The sequence below is a fragment of the Humulus lupulus genome, chromosome 9, assembly GCF_963169125.1.
Source record: "Humulus lupulus chromosome 9, drHumLupu1.1, whole genome shotgun sequence".
In the NCBI taxonomy this organism is placed as follows: Eukaryota; Viridiplantae; Streptophyta; class Magnoliopsida; order Rosales; family Cannabaceae; genus Humulus; species Humulus lupulus.
This window is the reverse complement of record NC_084801.1, coordinates 182,735,100-182,758,330: the sequence shown is the minus strand read 5'-3', so window position 1 is coordinate 182,758,330 and position 23,231 is coordinate 182,735,100. Positions and strand designations below refer to the sequence as shown.

General features: G+C 34.2%; 2 protein-coding genes and 1 long non-coding RNA gene across 4 annotated transcripts; 2 read left to right on the top strand and 1 right to left on the bottom strand.

Moving 5' to 3' along the window:
• Positions 1 to 11,764: 11,764 nt before the first annotated feature.
• On the top strand, positions 11,765 to 13,141 carry LOC133801480 (protein MODIFYING WALL LIGNIN-1). Its single transcript, XM_062239695.1, has 3 exons — positions 11,765 to 12,156; positions 12,257 to 12,444; positions 12,596 to 13,141. The coding sequence occupies exons 1-3, from the start codon at positions 12,052 to 12,054 to the stop codon at positions 12,828 to 12,830; spliced, it is 528 nt and encodes a 175-aa protein (XP_062095679.1). The 5' UTR covers positions 11,765 to 12,051; the 3' UTR covers positions 12,831 to 13,141.
• Positions 13,142 to 13,523: 382 nt separating this feature from the next.
• LOC133801479 (pentatricopeptide repeat-containing protein At3g22670, mitochondrial-like) lies at positions 13,524 to 15,799 on the bottom strand. 2 transcript variants are annotated; one of them, XM_062239694.1, is made up of 2 exons: positions 15,607 to 15,797; positions 13,524 to 15,263 (listed from the first exon to the last, which is right to left on the bottom strand). In XM_062239694.1, the coding sequence occupies exon 2, from the start codon at positions 15,083 to 15,085 to the stop codon at positions 13,733 to 13,735; it is 1,353 nt and encodes a 450-aa protein (XP_062095678.1). In that variant the 5' UTR covers positions 15,086 to 15,263; positions 15,607 to 15,797; the 3' UTR covers positions 13,524 to 13,732. The 2 variants fall into 2 exon arrangements, with proteins under 2 accessions (XP_062095678.1, XP_062095677.1); XM_062239693.1 differs by having other exon boundaries at positions 13,524 to 15,799.
• Positions 15,800 to 18,639: 2,840 nt separating this feature from the next.
• On the top strand, positions 18,640 to 21,307 carry LOC133801478 (uncharacterized). The gene is made up of 2 exons (XR_009876876.1): positions 18,640 to 18,911; positions 20,909 to 21,307. It is a non-coding gene; the product is annotated as an uncharacterized LOC133801478 (long non-coding RNA).
• Positions 21,308 to 23,231: the final 1,924 nt, after the last annotated feature.

Below are 23,231 nucleotides of genomic sequence, written 5' to 3'. Positions count from 1 at the left end.
GGTACGTTTTTTTAATCAATCTACAAACATAAGGTCTTGTTTGTAATTGTTTTAAACTGATGGTTCAAACTAGTATTAAAACAAAATAAAAAGACTCAAAATGATATAAACACTTGTATGTACAATAAGTATGTCCAGACTATTTATTGCTTTATGAGCCTGGCTTCCAAAATTTTGAAGAAAAAAAAAATAATAATATTTTTAAATGTTAATATTAATTTTATCTAACCTCTTTAAAAAATATATATAGCCTTTCTTTTTATTTGTTCTTACCAAACTGTTGGCTCACATTGATTATGTTTATATCAAAAACTATATATATATATATATATGCTAGATATAAATAACGTGCAACTAACGTTTACTTAGTTTTATTTATAGAATTTATTAATTATTTTTATTAAATTTATATTAATATCATATAAATTTTAAATAAATATCTTATTTTAATTAAATAATTTATTTATTTTTATTTAAGTTTATGTTTATTCTAATTTTTGAATTTGGGAGTGACAACAAGAGATTATATATAATATGTTTAATGTAATATTAAATATTATACGTGGATTTTAAATTTAAGTTTCTTGCTAGTTTTTTTAAAAGCAATTTATTGTTAATTAACAGTAGATTATATTATAGATTTAATATGATATTGTTTAAGTTTAATTAAATTTTATTTAAGTTATAAAACATATGATTTTATTATTTTTAAATAATTATCATTGTAAAATATCTCAAAAATATCCTATTTTAATTTGTTTAATTATTTATTTATTTTATTTATTATTTTTAAATAATTATTATTGTAAAATATCTAAAAAATATCATATTTTAAAATTTTAATTATTTATTTATTTTATTTATTATTTTTAAATAATTATCATTGTAAAATATCTAAAATATATCTTTTTTTAATTATTTATTTTAATTTAAGTTTAATTATTTTTTTAAGTAATGTTTACAATTTACCGCTAAATATAAAAATATTTTGTTAAATATAAAAATATTGCTCAAACAAATATGTGTTAAGTTGTGCAGAGTGGTATGAAGCAAAGACTTGGTAACTTTTCTAATCACAAGAAATGTTTGGTTTTTGAATTCTTAGAATCTGAATGGCATTTTCTAGGAATCTTTTCGTAAAGGAAAATTTGACTTTTTATGCTTAATAGTATGGTGTAATACAAAATAATGCTATGCATTTTTAACATTACAAAATAATGCCAAAAGTTTTGCAAGTACCCAAAATACCCCTAAAAACAACTATCTCCTCTCTTCCCTCCCCCTCTCTTCCTTCCTCCTCTCTTCCTTCTTCTTGTTTCTTCCTCACTCTTACTCACATCACCTCACCTCACACCACCACTAAGAGCACCACGGTAGAACCCCATCGAGCTTGGGACCGCCACTAAGAAAGCCATTTGTAGAGGGGGATCAAGACCAAAGTAAGGGTTGAGAAATCTTGGAGAAAAATTTAATGGGTAAGCAATTTTTTCTTAAATACTTTGATTAGTGATGTTTCCTTTAAAATTTTTGAGCATTTCGAATAGATCTGAGCAATATTTGTACATTTTTTTTTGGGTTTTTTCTGGTTTTTTGTCGATCTGCGTTTTTTGGGAATTTTCTGGGTTTGTGTTGTGCTCGATGCCTGCTCGATGCAGGCTCGATGACACATCAATTTTAGCGTTGCATGTTCTGCTCGATGGGTACTCGATACCTACTCGATGGATACTCGATGGTAATGTACATTCTCACTATTTCATGCATGCTCGATAGATGCTCGATGCCTGCTCGATGCAAGCTCGATGGCACATCATTTTTTACGTTGCATGTTGTACTCGATGGGTACTCGATACCTACTCGATGGGTACTCAATGGCAATGTGCATTATCACTATTTCATTCATGCTCGATAGATGTTCGATGCCTGCTCGATGCAAGCTCGATGGCACATCATTTTTTACATTGCATGTTGTACTCGATGGGTACTCGATACCTACTCGATGGGTCTCGATGGTAATGTGCATTATCACTATTTCATTCCTACTCGATGGATGTTCGATGCCTGCTTGATGCAAGCTCGATGGCACATCATTTTTTACATTGCATGTTGTACTCGATGGGTACTCGATGGTAATTTGCATTATCATTATTTCATTCATGCTCGATGCAGGCTCGATGGTCATGTTTTTCAGCATCATTAAAATACCATTTCCTACCATCTGTTTTTCAGCTAACTGTATTTGTGTTTTTTTATTTCAGGTTCTACTGTTTACGTATTTGTTTCTTAGAACGGTGTTTGGGAAATGCATGGTAGGAAATGGTATTTTAAGGATGCTGAAGGTGAAGTGATACCAGTAGAGAATGATGTCACTTACTTGCAACTACTTGACATACTGCACGAGACATTTCAGGTGGATAGAGAGGTGTATGAATTGAAACTCGAGGTGCCATATGTCTGTGGCGAGCAACCATTTGCACCGGTTCAATTGAAGAATGATCATCAAGTTCGTGTATTCTTAGGAATAAGCTTGAATGAACGGGTAGTCTTATGTGTGTTTCCAGTTAAGAAGAATGTCATATCAGATCATTCTCCTAGTGTGAACAAAAAAGACACGACCAGTATCGATCCATCTCCTGCAGGTAGCAGTTACAAGCATCTTAGCGAGGTGGGCACTTTTGTTCCAGTTACTGATTCGTTGGCTACTATTCAGCTTGATATACCACAAGGAGGTCCCACAGGTGTGCTTGAGGCATATGAGTACGATCCCTATGTGAATGATGATCTAGTTGGTAATTGCTTTGAAGATAATGATGATGGTTCTGAGGATGACTCGTATTATAGTGCAGATGTTTCAAATGAGGAGTTAGACATTTCCCAAGCCCAACAAGTAGAAGAAGAGTCAGGACTGCCTCTTGCACAGGCACACCTCCCAACTCAAGGACGCCGATCACCTGCTCAAAGCAGTAATCAACCTGCTAGGACAGAAGATAACACTGGGTGGAGGGAGACAATTGTATCAAGAGAAGATCACACCAGATGGAGTGCCCCAATGTTTACAAAAGAAGATATTGAGGCATCTGCTAAAACTCATTCCTCATCATCTGGTGGACCAATGGGAGAAATATATGTTGGGAAGACTTTTGAGGACAAGATTGATTTAAAAACCAAAGCTGATCTATTTGCAATGAAGAATAACTTTGAGTATATGGTGAAAAAGTCTAGTACTGACGTGTGGTATATCACATGCAAAGATCCTAACTGTTGTTGGAGATTGAGAGGGAAAAAACAACCAATGTCCCCTATGTTTGAGATCACGGTATACAAGAGTGTACACACATGCTCACTAGAAGTGCGACTAAAAGGTCATCGTCAAGCTGCATCGTGGGTCGTTGGACACCTCATAAAGAACAAATACGCAGTTGATGGGACCAGTTACATGGCAAACAACATAAAGGAGGATATAAAGAAAAAATTTGGTATTGATATGAGCTATGAAAAGGCATGGAGATGTAGAGAGAAGGCACTTACGTATGTTAGGGGGACATATGATGATTCGTATTGCAAGTTTCCATCCTACTTGCACATGTTGCAGCAAAAGAATCCAGGTACAATTACTGATTTTGTCACTGAAGATGGTCGTTTCCTATATTGCTTCTTTGCCCTTGGAGTTTGTAGGAGAGGATTCAGATTTTGTCGTCCTGTGATATGTGTGGATGGCACGTTCTTGTACGGTGGCCACATGCTATGTGTCGTTGCTTTGGATGCGAATAGTCATTTATATCCAATTGCGTTCGGGTTGGTGGATAGTGAGAACCACAACTCGTGGAAATATTTCATGACGAAGTTGAAGGAAGCCATTGGGGACGTTGATGACTTGGCTTCGTGTCAGATAGGCATGTGAGTATTATTCATGCTCTAGAGGCTGTCTTTCCTGATTCATTATCTTCACTGATTCTTCATCATTAAAGTACTCCTTGATTAAGCGGTCACTAGTCAAGTGTTTCTTCAAATCAGTCTCAGATGGCCCGGAACTGAAGTTCAACCCCGTAACCAAAGCAAACTCGCCTCTACCAAATCTGCAGGGTCTAGATCCCAAATGTAAATGCAACTCATCCTCTTTGAAGCACTGGATCTTGCGCGACATTAATTGATGCATGAGAGATGCAGAGAAGTCTAACTTCTCAGCCATGAAAAATTGTTTGAATGGGGATTCCTTCACCCTTTCTATCAACCTGAGCTCCTCAAACTTGTCCTTGATTGTTTTAAAGTAACCATTGCCCCTATATGTGACTCGTCCAGGAAAGTGATCTGTCAAGGGTAAAAGAAACTTCGGCATCTGCAAAAAATAAAGATAACAATAATACAGTTAAACAAAGTCGCGTGAAAAATCCATAAATAAACATACATGCAACCATCAAACCCATCTCGAACACCCATCGAACCCCAACTCGAGTACCCATCGAACCCCTAGAGCATGCATCGAACCACCATCGAACCCAACATAAGACCCAATCCATCCAGCATGCATCGAACCCCCATCGAGCATGCATCTAATTTCTTAGGTTTAAACCTGGAAGCCATAATGGGCCTACCCCATCGAACCAACATCGAACCCCTAAGGCCTACCCTATCGAACCAACATCAACAAGCATCGAACCCAACAAATACCCAACCCATCGAGCATGCATCCAACCCCCAACCTCCATCGAGCATCGAACCTAAACTTGGAACCCTTAACGGCTTAACCTATCGAACCCCCATCGAGCATGCATCGAACCCCCCCATCGAGCATGCATCGAACCCTCATCGAGCATCGAACCTAAACTTGGAACCCTTAACGACTTAACCTATCGAACCCCATCAAGCATGCATCGAACCCCCATCGAGCATGCATCGAACCCCCCATCGAGCAACCTTACAGACCCACAAAAATCCCAGGCTTCACTAAAACATACCCACACTATTCCATACCCAAAACAAACCAGATTAATCCATACATACAGACAATCCCACACTAATCCATCCGCATACACACAAACACACATGATCACAGTAATAAGCTTACCTTTGTTTTGGGTATGGAGAAACTTGAACCGTGGGTTTTGGATGACAGACTGCGAGAGGCGAGACGGACAGACGGCAAGACGGAGGCACGGAGGCGCGGGGTTTCGACGGGGGCTGCGACGGGGGGCAGCGCGGCTTCAACGGGGGCTGAGACAGGGACTTGAACTGAGAGTTTGAGAGAGAGAGCTGAACGGAGGGGGGAGAGCTGGGTAGTTCAAAGGTTGGGGGAGAGCTAGACCGAGAGTTTGAGAGAGAGAGGGAGAATCAAAAGTGAGATTGGGGGGAATTGTGACAGGGGCATTTTGGGTACTAGCAAAAATTTTGGCATTATTTTGTAATCTTAAAAATGTCTAGCATTATTTTGTATTACACCACACTATTAAGCATAAAAAGTCAAATTTCCCTTCGTAAATATATATATATATATTATATATATATATTATGAGAAAAGAAATACCTGTTGAATTGGTGGTACATTACACGACAGTCAATCTGCACTTCAATCTTTTTACCCAAAGAAAAGTCATTTTCCTTGGATGTTGCATCAGAATCTTCAAAGATTTCTTTCTTTTGGTAGACATGTTTTCTTCCTCTCAGAATGTCACTCACTTCTAGAATTGGTTTTAGAAAAAGCGAAACTGAAAAAATTACAAAGAATCATCCAAAAATTTAACGAGGAAGATCATAAGAGAATAAAGCATTTAATGAAAATGTACAAAATAAATGGATCACATACCAATGAAAACACCTTATGCGACTCAGAAATAACCAAGAACAACCAACTCAGGCGGTGATTTCATGCAACAGAGTAGAATAATATTAGAATGGCCCAAGCAAAATGAGCAAGAACTGGCTTATACCCAGATGAGGATTTGATCTAGGATACCAGAATACCAACTTAAATTCTATTAGAGAATGTACCATTGTTGAGTGTTCATTCTTTGAGAGGCGAGTGGAGAGCATAGTATTTTTCTTGCATGGTGTTCTTTCAAGAGTGACAAGGATATACTTTTGTACAGGAAACTTAGTGTTGTTTGAAAACTCTTTTGTACATATGTATATGGAACAACTCAAGAGAAAACTACATTTGGAGATTCTTTCTGCTACAGTTGTGGATGGCTGGACTTGGTGCTGCTGTGCCTCCTAGTACAGAGATTCTCTCAACCATCTTCTATTTGAGTATGTAAAGTGAGTCTTTAATTTGTTCTTAGCAACAACACTTGAAGGTACTATGAGTAGGCAATTCGGATGTGCCTCAAGTGGCAATGCTGCAATCTGCACTTGAATCTATTGTTAGTTTTTAATCAGATTTGTGCAACAAATGAGAAATGTTGCAACATTACTAGCATTGATTTTCATGATCTAGTTGCCTATTACTGTTGCCACTTGAAAAAATTCTTGTGATATTCTTAACTACTCTGTGCATAAACAAACTTGCTGACTACTTTCTCTTTCTATTGTAAAGCCTTCTTATCAATATCAACAATGGAGGCAGACTTGGAATCAAAACCAGAGGACATGGCAGCAAAGTGTGAAACATTGGTTGGGTCCAAGAAGATCAAAGAGCTGATTAGTAATGAGTCAGCATTTTCTTCTGATATCAGCATACACAAGCAAGCTCAAGAAATTTTCAAAGAACAAGTGGATCAGAAGTTGGAAATGGCAGCCATACCACCAATCTCAAGATTTCACCCAAGCTGAAGACCAAGAAGATGACACTCATTCTCTTGAAGAGAAAGACTGAAAAGTTCATGAAAGAACAGGTGGATCGGATCGATGAGTTGAGTGCTTTGGAATCTATTTATGTTGGATTAGTAAGACAATAATTTGATGTAATTCACATGATTTCAATCTAGTCCAAGAATTTACTATGTCATGATTTGTAAATATTTTTTGGATATTCAATTCATTACTTTTCTGGTTTCTGTTAAGGTTATACTTGATCTTTTCAACTCTTGTGGTGTTTCCAACACTGATATTTCTTCGTTTGATATAAATATATATTAAACCGCAAAACTTACTGTCTAACTTGAGTAAACAAAATACATTGGTTTGTACACTATGTTTTCATAAATGAGGGTATGCTCTCTAACTTGAGTCTCCCAACTCAATATTTGATCTCTACACTAAAAGAATCTAAAACTTATTTTATTATGATCAATCACTACCAAAACTTTTTTATGAAAAGGTTTCTTTCCTTTTAAAACCTTTTAATCAACTAATTTCTGGTGGTATGAGTTTCCGAAAAAAATATTAATACAATACAATATATATGCCTTTTAATTTCAAGTTTTTAAAGCCAAAAGAATAATTAGTGACAATTTTGGATCAAAAGTGGGTAATACACAATTTATGTGATATATGAGATGTTGAGAGAGATCGAAAAGAAGATTTTGATGATGTATGCATATATTAATGGTTTGAAATAATAATGATCTAAAATTAATTAATATTATAGTGTAAAGTAGGTACGGATTAAACACAAAAGTAAAACAAACAAACAAATACTATAAAAAAAACTAAAAAAAAAATTGTTTCTTCTCATGTTGAAGATGTTCGTGTTTGAAGATACTCCACCAGTTGTTTGTCTAGTTTGTGAGTTGCAGCCTCAAGATCAACTTGGAATAGTGTAAGCCTTCGCAGCAGAATCTTCAATTCTTTGGTGGCCTCAGTCATAGAATGGAAAAGACTATCCAACTTATTCATTGATGGATGAGTGGTGGGATAGTCTAACTCCTGCCATATTTGTTTAATATGAAAAGTCATTACATCTGGAATTGGAAGACCTGACTCAGACTCCTCCTCCTCTGATGGTGATAGTTTTCCAAATCCACTTATATTCATCATCATATCATTCATCTTATCTCCTATGAGATCAAGTGTTGCTTGACTTTTTGAATAGATATTTTTAATATTATAGTTCCATTGATGATAGGAAACATCATGGAGACGCGAAACTTCATCCACGATCAGATTAAGTACTTCATCTGCAACTGCATCTACAGATGATCATGATACGAGTGCAGTAACAGGAGGAGGTGAAATCACTAAATTCTCATAGGCTTTTTTCAATACCGAAAGGAATTTAGTAATGACTTCAGTAGAATACCAGCATTCTACTTGCTTAAGGCTACATTCCACCCTTTCAACCAGTAAAGCGTCTCAATCATTCATCATCATTCCAGCCATCATCGTCCTCTTTTTTTTCCTTCTCCTCCTTCCCAATCTCGACCATCATCATGAATCACCAGAAGATGAGACACTTCTATGCCGCGTTGTTGCAACCAATTTTGAATATTTCTTTGTTTTCTCTCAACTTTTTCTTTTTCGATCAATTCCATCTTCTTAGATGGAAATTTTGAAGAAAGTGTATATCAGATTTATTCTTCCTAAAATAATCTTTTCTTTCATCATCTTCATCTAATGATTTGGACTTTATGTCCTGGAACCAAGAAAATAAAAGTTTCAAGCATTTAGTTTGAAAATCAAAAAGAAACTCTTTTTCTATTTCTTCCCTAAGATAAACTTTCAAATGAGTGATCTCCTCTTCCATTCTTTCCACCAAATACTTCAACTTTTCTTTTGCATCAGAATTAATATAGCAAACAATGGGTAACATCTCCATCTCCATCTCCATCATCTCTCTATCTCTAACCTAATAATAACAATGTAACTCATAATATTTATAGATTGATAATTTTGCAAATAGACAAAGGAGATTTGAGAGAGAATCAAAAGGGAGGCTTATATCAAAAAAAATAATAAGAGTACAAGAGCAACAAAATATATAGCCAAAATAATGAGAGGCTAAAAGACTTAAACCGCCATTCTCTTAACTCAGAATCTGTGAGTATTCGGACCATAACATTGTCTAGGATGTCGAATGATTTGTGTATACGATTCGGGAGGCGAACGTGAAGACATGGTTAGGAAAATTGGGAAGATTGACTGCCTACAGAAGTGAAGGGGCAAAGGAACTTAGGGATTTTTTCTATGTTCCTCTCTGAAAATATCGAAATGGGAGTTGGAAGATTTGAAAATGGAGTGATTTGAATTGGAACAGTAAAGTGGGAGAGGAAATACCTTAATCTAGTGCAATGCTCGGTAATTGTGTTCACATTAAATTCGAAATGACATTTGTCGGGGAACAATGTGAGTATGCGTGTGCAGCACACCTCGATTGATGGGAAGCGACGACGTTGGGCGAAAATTTTGGAGATGAAGAGTTGGCCCAAGGTTCAAACGGTTTGGTGTGCATACCACATTCGAAACTCAGGCCGAGGGGCATCTGTTGGGCCCAAAATATTCGGCCCAAAGGGCTTCTCCATTTTAAGTAAGTTGAAACGGAGCGTTTTAGCCCCTGCAAAAGCTCCAAAGTCAGAAGTCGTGGGTCAGAGGCAGTTTACGCCTCTGTCCTCTACATACTTAAAAGATCTGAAAGCATTTTGGAGGGAAATTCAGTTATTCCTCCAACCAATCAGGGAGAAAAATTAACCGACTAACCATCTAATATTTATTATTCTATAAATACCTTGTCCTCATTCAAGATATGGGATGCGAAATCTGACTTAAGCATCGGAGTGTCTTTCTTGCAGGTACTCCCACACGGTTCGACGATCAGTAGAGTCATCTTCATTGACGCAGAAGGACCGGAGAACCAAAGTTGGACGGAAAGTACCTCCAGATTTAGAAAGACAAAGTTGTTGTATCAACAATATACTTCGAAACAAATGCTTGACTTTGTATAATGGTAGTGAAGTGTTGTGCTTGGGCAATGAGTAGTAACTACGTTTTTCCCAATCTTTTCTTGGTTATATTGATATGGTGATATAGATTAACTAAATTGGTATAAACTTACTCCAATTCACATTGATATTTGTTAAGAAAATTACATTATTAAAGTTGTTAGTTTCATTCTTTTTCTTTTCTTTTCTTTTCTTTTCTTAGGTTTGTTGATTGATAGAGAGGGAGTAGTCATGGTGAAGACTGAGAAGAGAGTGAAAAGAAAAATGTTTCTTTGGCAATCTTGGCTCAGGGTTGTAGTTTCCGGTTCATGTTGTTGTGGCAATCTGATTTTTTTTTTCAATCTGATTCTTTGTTTTTCTATTTTGGATTTTTGTTCTTGATTTGGATTGTATGTATAGTGATTTGTAGTAGTGTATAATTATTTGGGAAGAATTTAATTTTCTATATGTTTTGATTGTGATTTTTTTTTGTGTTTGATTCAATATTGGGTTTTGAGATTTAATCTTTTTGTATATTTTTAAATTAATATTTTTGTCAGTGCATGCCACAAATATTAAGGTGTTTTGCTTGTCAACTGTCACAAATATTAAGTTTGTGTCAGTTGCCAACTGTCACAAATGTTAGAAAAGCTTGCGTAATGGGATTTCGCATAATTTTTAAAATTGATGCAAAAAATAAGTTGTGTCAGTTAAGAACCGTCACAAATAACCATTTTTACAATAATAAATGAGAGCAGAGAAAGAATCACCCCCCCAAATGAGATTTTCTTCCTGCCCCACTCCCGATAAAAAATATATAAAGAATGATACAGGATCAAAGAACAAAGAAAGAGACGGTGGAGCATATCACGCTTAATTGACATTTCTTATGATTAATTTATAGTATTAATTTGTTTTTGAGCATTTAGCAATATAAAATAATTTTATTTATTCCATAGATATGAGAAATGCTAGAAAATCATTTCATCATCTTAAGCCTTTTAAAAGATACTAATTGTAACTCCTTGTGCATTAAGTGTCTCAATATTTCAAATGTCTTCTCATGACAAGACTGATTTGTCTATCTTATATTTTCATAATTAACAAATATAAGATGAGAATAACAAATGGCCAACCAAGTATGAAAGAATACCTACCTATGGTGAAATCATAGTTGTAATCTCTCAACCTAATCTATATGCAACATCTCCACATTTAATTGAGATTAATATCAAATATTGAACTAGTCTAGAGCACACCACATTCGTGCCTTCAATTGTGGGGTTTTATTTTGTTTTCTTTTGTAGAAATAAGGCTAGAGTTTTCTTTCTTTTTTTGTCGGAAAGCTAGAGCTTTCAAAGTCAAAGGTCCCATTAAGTAGACAAATTAATACCTTTTTTTATCTTCGTGAATTATGCAACTTTGGCAATTTGTACCACACATATTTATATTAGATAAAATAAACATATAAAATATATATGAGGCACAACTGTTCACTTAACTGTGAATCTTATAAGTAGGTTATTTAACGTTCTCGACTTGTAAATAGTTTTTTACATGATTTTTTTTATGACTGTGTATATTATAATTGTTTAGAGCATCCTGTAAATTTTCATAAAATTACAAATAGTTTACAGTATCGAAAACTAGTTTCAAACATATTTTTCATGTGTATAAACTTAATTTTTGTTATTGTAAACTATTTGAAATTTTTTAAAAATATGCAGAATGCTTTAAATAGCTATAATATACACAATTATAAAAAAAATTATGTCAAAAACTGTTCACGGATCGAAAATACCGAGAGTCTCACCTCTAAGCCGCTGAAAGAGAATTACCCTATATATGTTATGTGTATATATTAGTCTTTCTTTGGACTCCCTTCAAAAGGCAAACGAATAATGCACAATCCTCCTCGAATTATTAAAACCAACACAAGTTTACCATTCGTTTGATCATTAATTGCTTCGAAGAAAAAGTTAGTGTAAAAAAAAAAGAGCAAAATTAGAGTGAGTGAGTAAGTTGACTACTTAGCTCCATTTCAAAGCAAAGTGCGTGTGTTTTGGATTTTGCAAATATATTCCAAATTAAAGCCGCCCAAGTAAGAAGTCTCAACTATCTACTATCTTCTTTAAACCAATAAAACATCTCTTGAGATCAAAGTCTCAACTACTACAAAGCAAGAAGAAAAGCCCCTCCTTGTAAGCTTGTCTACATTGATTAAGCTACAAGCGAACCTCTTGTTCATCTTCTTTCTTTCATCTCCATGGAAAAACGCCGAAAGGGGTTGTTGCCAGTACTCTGTGTTGTCTTCTCCCTCGGCCTATGCTCCGCCGCTTCATGCGTAGCCGCCGAACTAAAGAGAGCCAAGGTATAGAGACATATATATAAGATACACCCTTATAAATCTCATCATCAAGCTAGCTACTTGTGTATTTTTACTACATTAATATGAATTGGTGTTGTTATAGATAAAGGACCTCAAGTTGGACGGAAAGCAATGTTATTTGCCAGAGACTCATTCATTTCGGTTGGGAATTGTTGCTTTAATTTGTCTATGCGTCGCTCAAATCGTCGGCAATCTTGTGGTGGTGCTTCTTTGCTTCTTGTTCCAAGCCAAAACTCCCCTGGTTTCAACTTTTCTTCTGATTATTTCTTGGTGGGTCATCTCTCTCTCTGTCTCTCTCTATGTATACACGACAATATCAATAAAAAAATATATCTACCTTTTACTAACGTGTGATGTGGATGTGGTGGTTTGTTTTTTGGTATTATTATTAATGGTGGTGGTGGTGGTGGTGGTGGTGTAGGATAAGCTTTGGAATTGGTGTGACATTGTTGGGTAGCGCCACCAGTATGAGTGGGCGGCAGCCATACGGAAAAGGCTGGTTGGAGGGTGAGTGTTACCTTGTCAAAGATGGTGTCTTTACTGGATCTGCAATCCTGGTGCTGCTCACACTAGCCTCCACGCTTGCCTCGGCCATCACTACTACTACTACTATTTCCCAAGTTGACCGACAACACCAATTAGATCCAAAGTCTTAGAGTAAATAGAGAATGTGGGCATAGCAGGAAATTCCATTTTTATTACATATTTGTTATAATAGATGAGTCTGTACTGTTGGAATAATAATTGGGTATCAGAGTGAAAACCCAGAGAATCAACTCAACTCAACTCAACTTGAGTCAGGCTGAGGCGGCTTGGCCTATAAAGGCCAAAGCTTCAACTTCAATTTTAAAACTTGGGTGGCGAATAAAGGAAGTTTCCCCCAATGGAAGCTAAGTTGTACACTTCTACTTTACAATTCTTTCTTCTTCTTTTTTTAAATATTATTATCTGACACATTGTCATGGAACCGACTCCACTTGTACAGAAAGATTTATTTATAATTTTTTTTTGTAGTTGCTACGAAGATTTATATATAAATTATAACACTAGGAACTGCTACCTTACTTTGTTTATGTATAACATTTTTACCAAAAGAAAGCAGACTTTCTCTTTGTTTTCTCTTATGTCAGAACAAAGTTGCTTCTCTCAGAGAAGTTGGTGTTTATTTTTTGAGTGATTGCTAAAGACACAAAATTTACATACTATAATGTGTCACAAATATCAATCATTTAATATTTTTATATAGAAAAAAAGGAACATTTATCTTCTGTTTTATTGTGTTAGCTGTCCACGATGTTCTCATCAAACTCAAAACAAAGAATGAATGAATGAAGTCTGACTAGAACCCATAATGCAATATAATTATGTTTCATTAAATTAAATACTGATAAAAGCCAATCACAACACAACAGTTCTATGAATTTGTGTATAGGTTTGGTAAGCATCATGTGGTCCACTCAAGCAAACTGGGCCAACAACATGTTCAGCTGCCTGTCAGCAAGCACACTTTTTGGTAAACACAACAGATGAATAAGAGAGTAAAAATTAAGTACAAAAATTAAGAAATTGTTAATGTTTTTTTTGCCTTCATCATCAACTCAACAATCTTTTCTTTTTCCTCAACCATATTCATGGCCTCAAGTTCATTTGTCAATGTATCATATGTGCTCGCCAGGGGAATCAATTCCTTTGAAACCATTTCCTTGAAGAAAAAGCAAGCATGCTCAATTCTCTCACTCTTTATAAGCCCGCTAATCAAAAGACCATAAGCTGGAACGTCAATACTTACATTGTTGTTGTACATGTGGTTTAAAAGACAGTAAAGCAATTTCATCCTCTTTTTCTTGCAGCACATCTTTAACAAGGCAATGTATGTTTTGAGCTCTGGTTTGCAACATCTATCTTCCATTTTCTTAAGCAACTTCAAGGCTTTCTCCTCTTGGGAATGGTCACAATAACATGAAATCAAAGTACTGTAGGTTATTACATCTGGGGTAGCTCCTTTCTTTGGCATATCATTAAACACCTCTTCGACATCTTTCAACATTCCCGCTTTGCCAAGAATGAAAATCAAAGAGTTGAAAAAGCAAGTGCTAGGAACACAACCATTCTCCTTCATTTTCTCATAAACCTCCAAAGCTTCATTTATCTGGTTTGCCTTCCCTAAAGCATTCATTACTATGGTGTACGTAACAACAGTTGGGGAGCAACCTTTGACCTTCATTTCATCTAGAATGGCTTCGACATTTCGAAAATCCTTGTGGTGACAGTAAAATTTGATGAACCAAGTATAAGAAAAAGCATTGGGTTGGCACCCATGTTTCTCCATTTCCTCCATAGTCTTCCTAGCAATACCAAACTTCCTAACCTTGCACCACCCTAGTATTAAAAGGTTGAAACTGTGTGTATTCACAGGTATTGAATCCTTATACTCCAAGAAAACTTCCTGGGCATGCTCAATACCATTTTCCTTAACCAATGCTTCCATAAGAATGTTCAGTCCTGTGATGTCCTTGTTTATGCCAAATCTCTCAATTCCCCTGAAAACATCAATGCCTTCTTTATACAAGTGAGCTCCTACAAGCCTTCTAACAACCTTTGTCATTGTAACCGAGGAAACGTACCCATCCAAAGAGTTCATTTCCTCAATCAAATCCCACAGAAGCTGAAACTTCCTCGCTTTCCCCAAGATATCAACCATTAAGTTATACGATTCTGGAGAATGCTCATAATCTTTTTGTGTTTGCGCCCAAATGAAAAAATCGAAAGCCAAGACCCACTCATTGCTAAATCGCATTAAGAACTGTTGGACTAAACTATCTGATAAAGCTAAACCACGCTCGTTAAGAGCTTGAGATACTTCTTCAGGCGAAGAGAACCTTTTATGGAGAATCGTGCTCACCTTACTCATCTCCGGCTCAGTAGTCTCGTAGAGAGATTGTTGAAGTTGTTTACGGCGGGGTTCAAGTTCAACAAGCCTCTGACTCGGAGATTCGATCCAATGAGCAAGAGAAGGCAAAACAAAATCATCTTCTTCTTCCTGAGTGGACTCTGTGACTTGGGTTGACTCAGTCTTGGTGCATTGGGAGCTAAGTAGAAGGTAACGGTGCAAAGCAATGGGATTAGGGTTAGGAACAGAAAAGACCATAACCCTCTGCAATTTAGAGAGCATCTTGGGTTGGGAATCTTGGGATGTCAAGCCTTTGAAATGAGCAAAGCTCTTCCAAAATGAACTTGTTCAAAGTTTAAACCTTTGTTCATATTTTTGATCCGTTTAATCAACAACAATAAATACAATTGAACATTATAGCACTTCATGGCAGAGATTTCAATCACATGAACCAATATCAACATGGCCAAAAGCTCGGTACAAGAGCAATACTACTACAACACAACCTTTTTTAACTTCAAAACAAAAATTATTGAAATTACCTTTGAGGCTACACTCAACAGCCGCCGTGATTGAGTGTGTGGGTTGGGATGGATGGCGGAATGAAGGTGGCAGATCGGCAGCGACGATCGTCGATTGACCTCGCCGCCACTCCGCAGGCGTTTGTAGCTGCTGCGGCCTGCGCCATTGAAATGGATGTTCGGCTGGGTTGGGCCTGCAGAAATGGCGAAGCCCAAACTAGAAAAAAGCGAATGAATTTTTAGATATTTTGAAAAATACTAACTTTTATGTCTTTCTTAAATATTTTTACATCCTCTAAAAAGATTTCAAAAATAGAGTATTTGAATTTCAAACATAAAAGCTTGGTGCTTTTATCTAGGGCTGCACAAAAATGCCTCCGGGCCGACTACCCAACCCAACCCACACCGAAAGTGAGCCGAAACAAGCTGACCCTTACTGGGCTGAAACCCATTTGGTGGCTGAGCTTTATAGGCCGAACAAATCCGCTTAGTAATAGGCCTTGTAATTCATAACTCAACGAAGGAGAGTCAAAATTGGAAAGAGGCTATTCAAGAAGAGATGAATTCACTTATAAAAAAACAACACATGGATAGTCATAAATAAACCATCTGGTCATAAATTAATAGGCTGCAAGTGGATATTCAAGAAAAAGGAAGGCTTGGAAAGTGAAGGAAAAGTGAGGTACAAAGCAAGATTGGTGGCAAAGGGATTCAATCAAAGAGAAGGTATAGACTTTAATGCCATTTTTTCTCTTGTAGTTAAATAGACTTCCATTAGAATCATGATGGCCAAGGTTGCAAAATGTGATCTAGAAATGGATCAAATGGATGTTAAGACAACATTCTTACATGGTAGGCTTGAGGAGAAAATTTACATGGTTGAGCCCGATGGTTTCAAGAGTAATAAGCCCAATCAAGTTTGTTTATTGCAAAAGTCTCTTTATGGACTCAAGCAAGCACCAAGATAGTGGAACTTAAGATTTGATGAGTTCATGACACATATAGGATTCAACCGAAGCAATTATGACCCTTGTGTTTATTACAACAACAAACTGTACTTGTTGTTGTATGTAGATGATATTTTGATCATTGGGAAGGATAGAAAAGAGTTAGACAAGCTTAAAATGCAACTGAGTCTAGAATTTGAAATGAAGAATTTAGGAGAAGCTAAGAAGATCTTGGGAATAGAGATACAAAGAAAAAGACCACTTTATGTTTTCTTATCACAGAAAACATATTTGCAGAAAGTCTTGAACAAATTCAGTATGAAAGATGCTAAAGCAGTAGCTACACCACTTGCACCTCAGTTCAAGCTCACAAAAGAACAAGCCCCGAAGACAGATGAAGACAGAGAACACATGGACAATGTACCCTATGCTTCTTGTGTCGGAAGTTTAATGTATTCAATGGTATGTACCAGGCCAGATTTAGCTTATAGTCTTAGTATGGTTAGCATATTTATTTCAGATCCAGGTATTGAGCATTGGTCAGCCTTAAAGTGGATACTTAGATATGTGAAAGGGTCATTAGACTTGGGACTTCTGTACAGTAGAGACACTAAGATAGAAGGAATAGTAACAGGCTTCGTAGATTCAGATTATGCAGGCTGCATTGACACTAGAAGATCACTTACTAGTTATGTGTTTACAGTCCTAGGTGGATGTGTAAGTTGGAAGGAAAATCTCCAAAAGGTAGTGGCCCTATCATCAACCGAGGCAGAGCACATGGCAGCTACAGAAGCAATTAAAGAAGCAATCTGGTTGAGAGGTTTTACAAGTGAGCTAGGCTTAAAATCAGATGACACAACCTTATTCTGTGACAATCAAAGTGCATTGCATCTCATGAAAAATCCCATGTTTCATGAGAGATCAAAACACAGTGACATCAAACTCCATTTCATTCGAGATGTAATTTCTAGAAATAAAGTTCAAGCTCAGAAAGTTGGGACACAAGACAATCCAGCTGATATGATGACCAAACATGTCACTCAAGCAAAGTTTAGACATTGCTTAAACTTACTGAAAATACTCAAGAACTAAGTGCCTCCTCGGAGGCTAGCCAAAGCAGCCACAGAGTATTTTTTTTAAAGGGGGGTGGGGGGGTCCCTTATGTGATTAAACCAAGGTGGATGATTGTTGTGATTGGTTCAATCACTTAAGTTGTATCTCACGTGGAAGACACTTCAGCAATGACAGTTAAATTGGTTAGAATCCTATATGAATTTATTAGATTTGTACTCATCTAAGGGGTTTTGTTAGAAGATTAGAGTGAGAAGTTCTGTGTTGTAAAACAATACTTTGAGAAAGAGAGTTTTTCGATTGTACTCAAGTGAGATTAGGAGCAAGACTCCTTATTGATTAGTGATTGTATAATGCTGGTTTGGAATAACAAGTTCTAGCCTTAGTGGATGTTTTGGCCGTGGATGTAGGTACCAAAGAGGTACTGAACCACGTAATTCTTGTGCTTGATTTACTGTTTCATTTCATGTGTATTATCATTTGTTTGTGTTTAGATCTTATACTTGATTCATATTGATTATTGCTGTTTTTGTTCTTGTTGGATTCTATTCTTGCTGAGGTGATTGATTTCATAACAGTATCATTTCAAATTTTCATCGTAGCCTCTCAAAATCTTGGATCGTCCTAATTGCTCACTACCACCATATATATTGAGTAAAATGTTTTTTTCCGCTACAATTTCTTGTTTGTCAAGCAGTATTAGTGGTAGAATTTAGAGACTGGTCATGAACACGTTGATTTGTCTATATGATTAAAATCATAGACAACAATGGAAAACTCACATATAGGTGGCAACATAAGCCCCATGGATTTGAAAAGATTTCTAACAATTGGTCAATTTAAATATAAATATATATTATTATAGCACGTAATAATAACATATTGTAGTACATGTGTAGTACTCAGTGTACTGAGTTTTATATAACGTGATGTACTAACGGTACTTCTAAAGAGGGTAGTGTAGACATTTAACACTTGGTCATCATTCTATATATTAAGTAGCTTGGCATCAATGTCTTTCAATCTACCACATCTTTATAGTAGTTCGTTGATTTCACATTGAGTTGAGTTGAGTTGAAAAGAAAAGGAGAAAATGGAGTGACGATATGGAGTGAAAAGCTAAGAATATTGAATCTCGACCAGCCGAGTAGAAATATCTCAGTAGTCGGTCTCAGGTCTTAATAATAATTTTTTTTTTTGCTAAGTCTTATAATTTCTGTTCGACTGGTAGAGATTCAATCTTTTTTGCAGATCACTCTTATCGTATCAGGAGAATGCCTTTATGTATGTCACTCACTTGAAAGATAGGTAATAAATTATTATTATTATTGTTATTATTATTTACTCCAATCCTTGCAATCATTATGTTAAAGAAATTTGAGCATCATAATTAAAAATACCCTATAATTTTAAAAAATTATTTTAAGTTAAAAACTGTTGGAAAACTATGCTTATAACTGAAACTTGGATCAACAGTTCAACACATTCTTTTTCAAGTCGTTCACTTAAAATACTTGGATCAAAATATTCCTTTTCAGCTCATTAAACTCACCAAAATATGAGATATTTTAGTCTATGTTACTAGCATATTTTTTAATTATGGAACATTTTTATGTGTATATACTATCAAATTTCGCCAATGTTACTATCCCTTTTATTCTCGTAACAAAATATATCTTTAATAATAATTTTTAGGTATATGCCATTTTACAAATCATTCTTAGAGCACAATAGTTCAGGAGGAAAAAAAAATATTTATTCTTATTTTTTTTATTAGGGTGTATTTGGGGATGGTGGTGACTGAGTGTTCTCCGGCCCAACCTTTTAGTCCCCACCTCAATTACATTCCTAGCATCACAAATTTATTAGATATATTTTTATAATATGTATTTCTCTTTTCAAGTTGTCATTATAAGAAATTAATCTATTATTTGTTAATTAATCATAATTATGTACTTAGCAGCAAATTTTATTTTATATATAGGGATTATTTTAATAAGTTACTTTTTTGTCAAATTTGTGCACACAAACTTATTATGAAAATTTCACCACATTTAATACATTAACAAAATTGGTTTATGCATATTTGATCATTGTGCACACCTCGTCCATATAATACATACAATGTTTTAGAAAAGAAAAATACCAACAAGTATATGACTTCTCCCTTTGGACTAAAATCAATCAGAAATAGACAATAGTTCACTACCACTTAATTAACTAGCTGTATTATTTTGTTACCACGCATAACTAATTTGATGGACACAAAATTAAGTATACATTGCGTAAAATGCTAAAGTTCACAAGTAATTTTTGTCATGTTTGACAAGGAAATTGGACATGATGAGGAGGTGTTAACGTAAATATTCTTGATCAACAAAGTTTACTGTGATTTTGAAATGTTTATTGATACAATCCTTATTCTCGATCTCACTGCCATATATATATATATATATACTAGGTACAAACAATGTGCAATATACACGTACGTTTGGTTTTATTTATAGAATTTATTAATTATTTTTATTAAATTTATTTTAATATTATATAAATTTTGAAATAAATATCATATTTTAATTAAATAATTTATTTATTTTTATTTAAGTTTATATTTACTCTAGTTTTTGAATTTGGGAGTGACAAGAAGAGATTATATATTATATATTTAATGTAATATTAAATATTATACGTGAATTTTAAATTTAAGTTTATTGCTAGGTTTTTTTAAAAAAATAATTTGTTACTAATTCATAGTAGATTATATTATATGTTTAATATGATATTATTCTAAGTTTAAGTTTAATTAAATTTTATTTAAGTTAGACAACATATGATTTTATTATTTTTAAATAATTATCATTCTAAAATATCTAAAAAATATCATATTTTAATTTGTTTAATTATTTATTATTTTTATATAATTATCATTGTAAAATATATGAAAAATACCGTATTTTAATTTGTATAATTAATTATTATTTTTAAATAATTATTATTGTAAAATATCTCAAAAATATCATATTTCAATTTTTTTAATTATTTATTTTATTTTATTTTAAGTGTTTACAAACTACCGTTAAATATAAGAATATTCTGTTAAGTATAAGAATATTCCGTTAAAGTTAACATTAAAAAAATAAAAAACCGTTAAAACCAAAAATTTCCGTTATCTACACACTTATTATATAGAAGAGATATATATATATATTAATACACTTAAAACCTTATAAGTATAAAAATTAAATGTCTCTCTTATAATCTCTAACCCTAAAACTTGGTAACCACTCTCTTCCTTACCCTTTCAGTCGCTTTCTCTCTCATTCCTCCTCACTCAACTCTCACGACACCACCACTACACCAATAATCTTCTTTCTTTCTTGTTAGCCACCACCACCACTAGCTATATGAGGCACCATCACTCCTCACTCCGAGCAGCAAAGAGCTATCTCCATGTGGGTTGTGGTATTTTATTTCTATGACTATTGCTATTTTATTTTTATGTTATGAATCTAAACTTAGCTTCATAGTTCATATTTGCATTTTTTTTCTTTCAATTTTTTTTGGGTCTGATTTAATTTTTTTGTAATTTCTAGTTTTTGAAAAATCTTCTCATCCAAACATTGTTGTAAGTACGAACCTCCGATGTCTAATCAACTGTTAAAAGCTTATCAATATTCTAATTGTATATTCGTTTTGGCTCCTTAGAGATATCTTGGAACAATGAGGGAGTAAGAAACTTTAAATATTCTATTCCCGATGGATCTGTTAGAAAACTTATACATGATCTTTATTTATCTTCATATAGATTTAATATTAAACAAGTTAATATGAGACAACTTAGAATATGTTTCTAAAATTGAATTCAAAAAGAAATAAGATAAGAATACTTACATTATACGCAACGAAATGAATGAGTCATTCATTCAGTTTCTCTAACCCTTGTATCCTTTCTATCGCAGAGTATTACCAAGAAACTAAATCGATCTTCAATTTTCTTCACAGTCTTTCAAAGTATCCTTGGAATCACCTAGACTAGGGTGAGAAATTCTCAACACATGAGATAGATACAGAGAGAAGAAGAGAAAATAACAATAAGGCTTAGAAAATAACTTATGTTTAGAGAGAATCTAAGACCTATCAGAAACTTGTGTTTTAGAAATTTGAACTTGTGTTTTGATTTCTCTCTTAACATTCCTTTTTATAGACTAATTAGGTCATTTATTTAATTAAAAAATCAATAAAATAATACCCAATTAACAGGCATAGGTCGAAATTATCATAGGTTTTAAGCCCATGAAAGTCAATCGAACTTAAAATCAATGCATGTATTATTTTCTACTGATTTAATTAATTAAATAAATGTTCAAATCCTTTATCAAATTAATTATTTATAATTTGAACCTTGATTTAAACTTAATTATTAATTTAGATACCAATTTATCTTAATTAATAAATCTGCCATAATTTTTCTTTTCTTCTCTAAATTGTATAACTCTGTGAAACTATCCAAAATTGTCCTAGTCAACTTTGATTTGTCCTAGTCAACTTTGATAATTCTAATTGATAATTAAATCAATAAATTGAGACTATCTAGATGATTTTATCCAAGGTACAGTGGGGACCATGAGCCTGTGAAATCAAGCTCCAATAAGTTATCATAAATCTAACAAATAAATTTATTAACTTATTAATTCCTCATGACTCCACTAAAGACTCAGGATTGCACTCTTAAATTCATAGAATGCTCTATAACAAATATAGATACGTTATTAATTATCCATTGTTACAACCATAATTGATACTCAATCCTCTAACTAAAATACAATTTTACCCATCATTGTATTTTATCCTTAAAACACTTAGTTCCTTGTAAATGATATTTCAGTAAACTAATATTAATTACTGAAATAAGATATTTATCATTTAGCACCTTGCACCAAACTTAAAGGAAAACCATTGTCTCACTTCTTCATCAAAAGATATAGATGTTCATATCTATGATTAACACTCCCACTCAATTATACTACCGAGTTTTCAAGATGTAAGTATGAGCTAGTCTGTAAGGTAAGTTGTTAACGAACAAGTCAAATAACTCAAATAATACAATCAGTTAGAATACTAACCATTCAGAATTGAAATTGAATTGACCTATGGACAACTATATGATATGACTAGAATAAATAATAACGGTATGTTTACTTATCCTATCAACTGTCAATATCGGTCCAGTCTGATGTAACAAATACATCCGATCTTATCTACTTTGCTTATGTTCTGGAAAGAACATAACACTACAACGTGGAAGTAGATTATATCGTAGATTGGCAAGTCAGTGTAATTCCTGTGCACTGACTAAACTTAGGACTAACTTATTTTGAACATATAATCATATTTATATTCCACTGTGATTATGTCATTATAAATACGATTAACTATATGCTCGGGATTTAATAAAAATTTATATTAAACAAATAATCACAAAAATAAAACATGTGAGCAAAGTGATTGACCAAGTCAAAAAATGATTTCTATTCTTTTATTGATAATAAATGAGATTACAAAGAAATTGAGTTTTAATTAGGATATAAAACCCTAACAATTTGAAGATTCAATTGCTCAATTCAAATG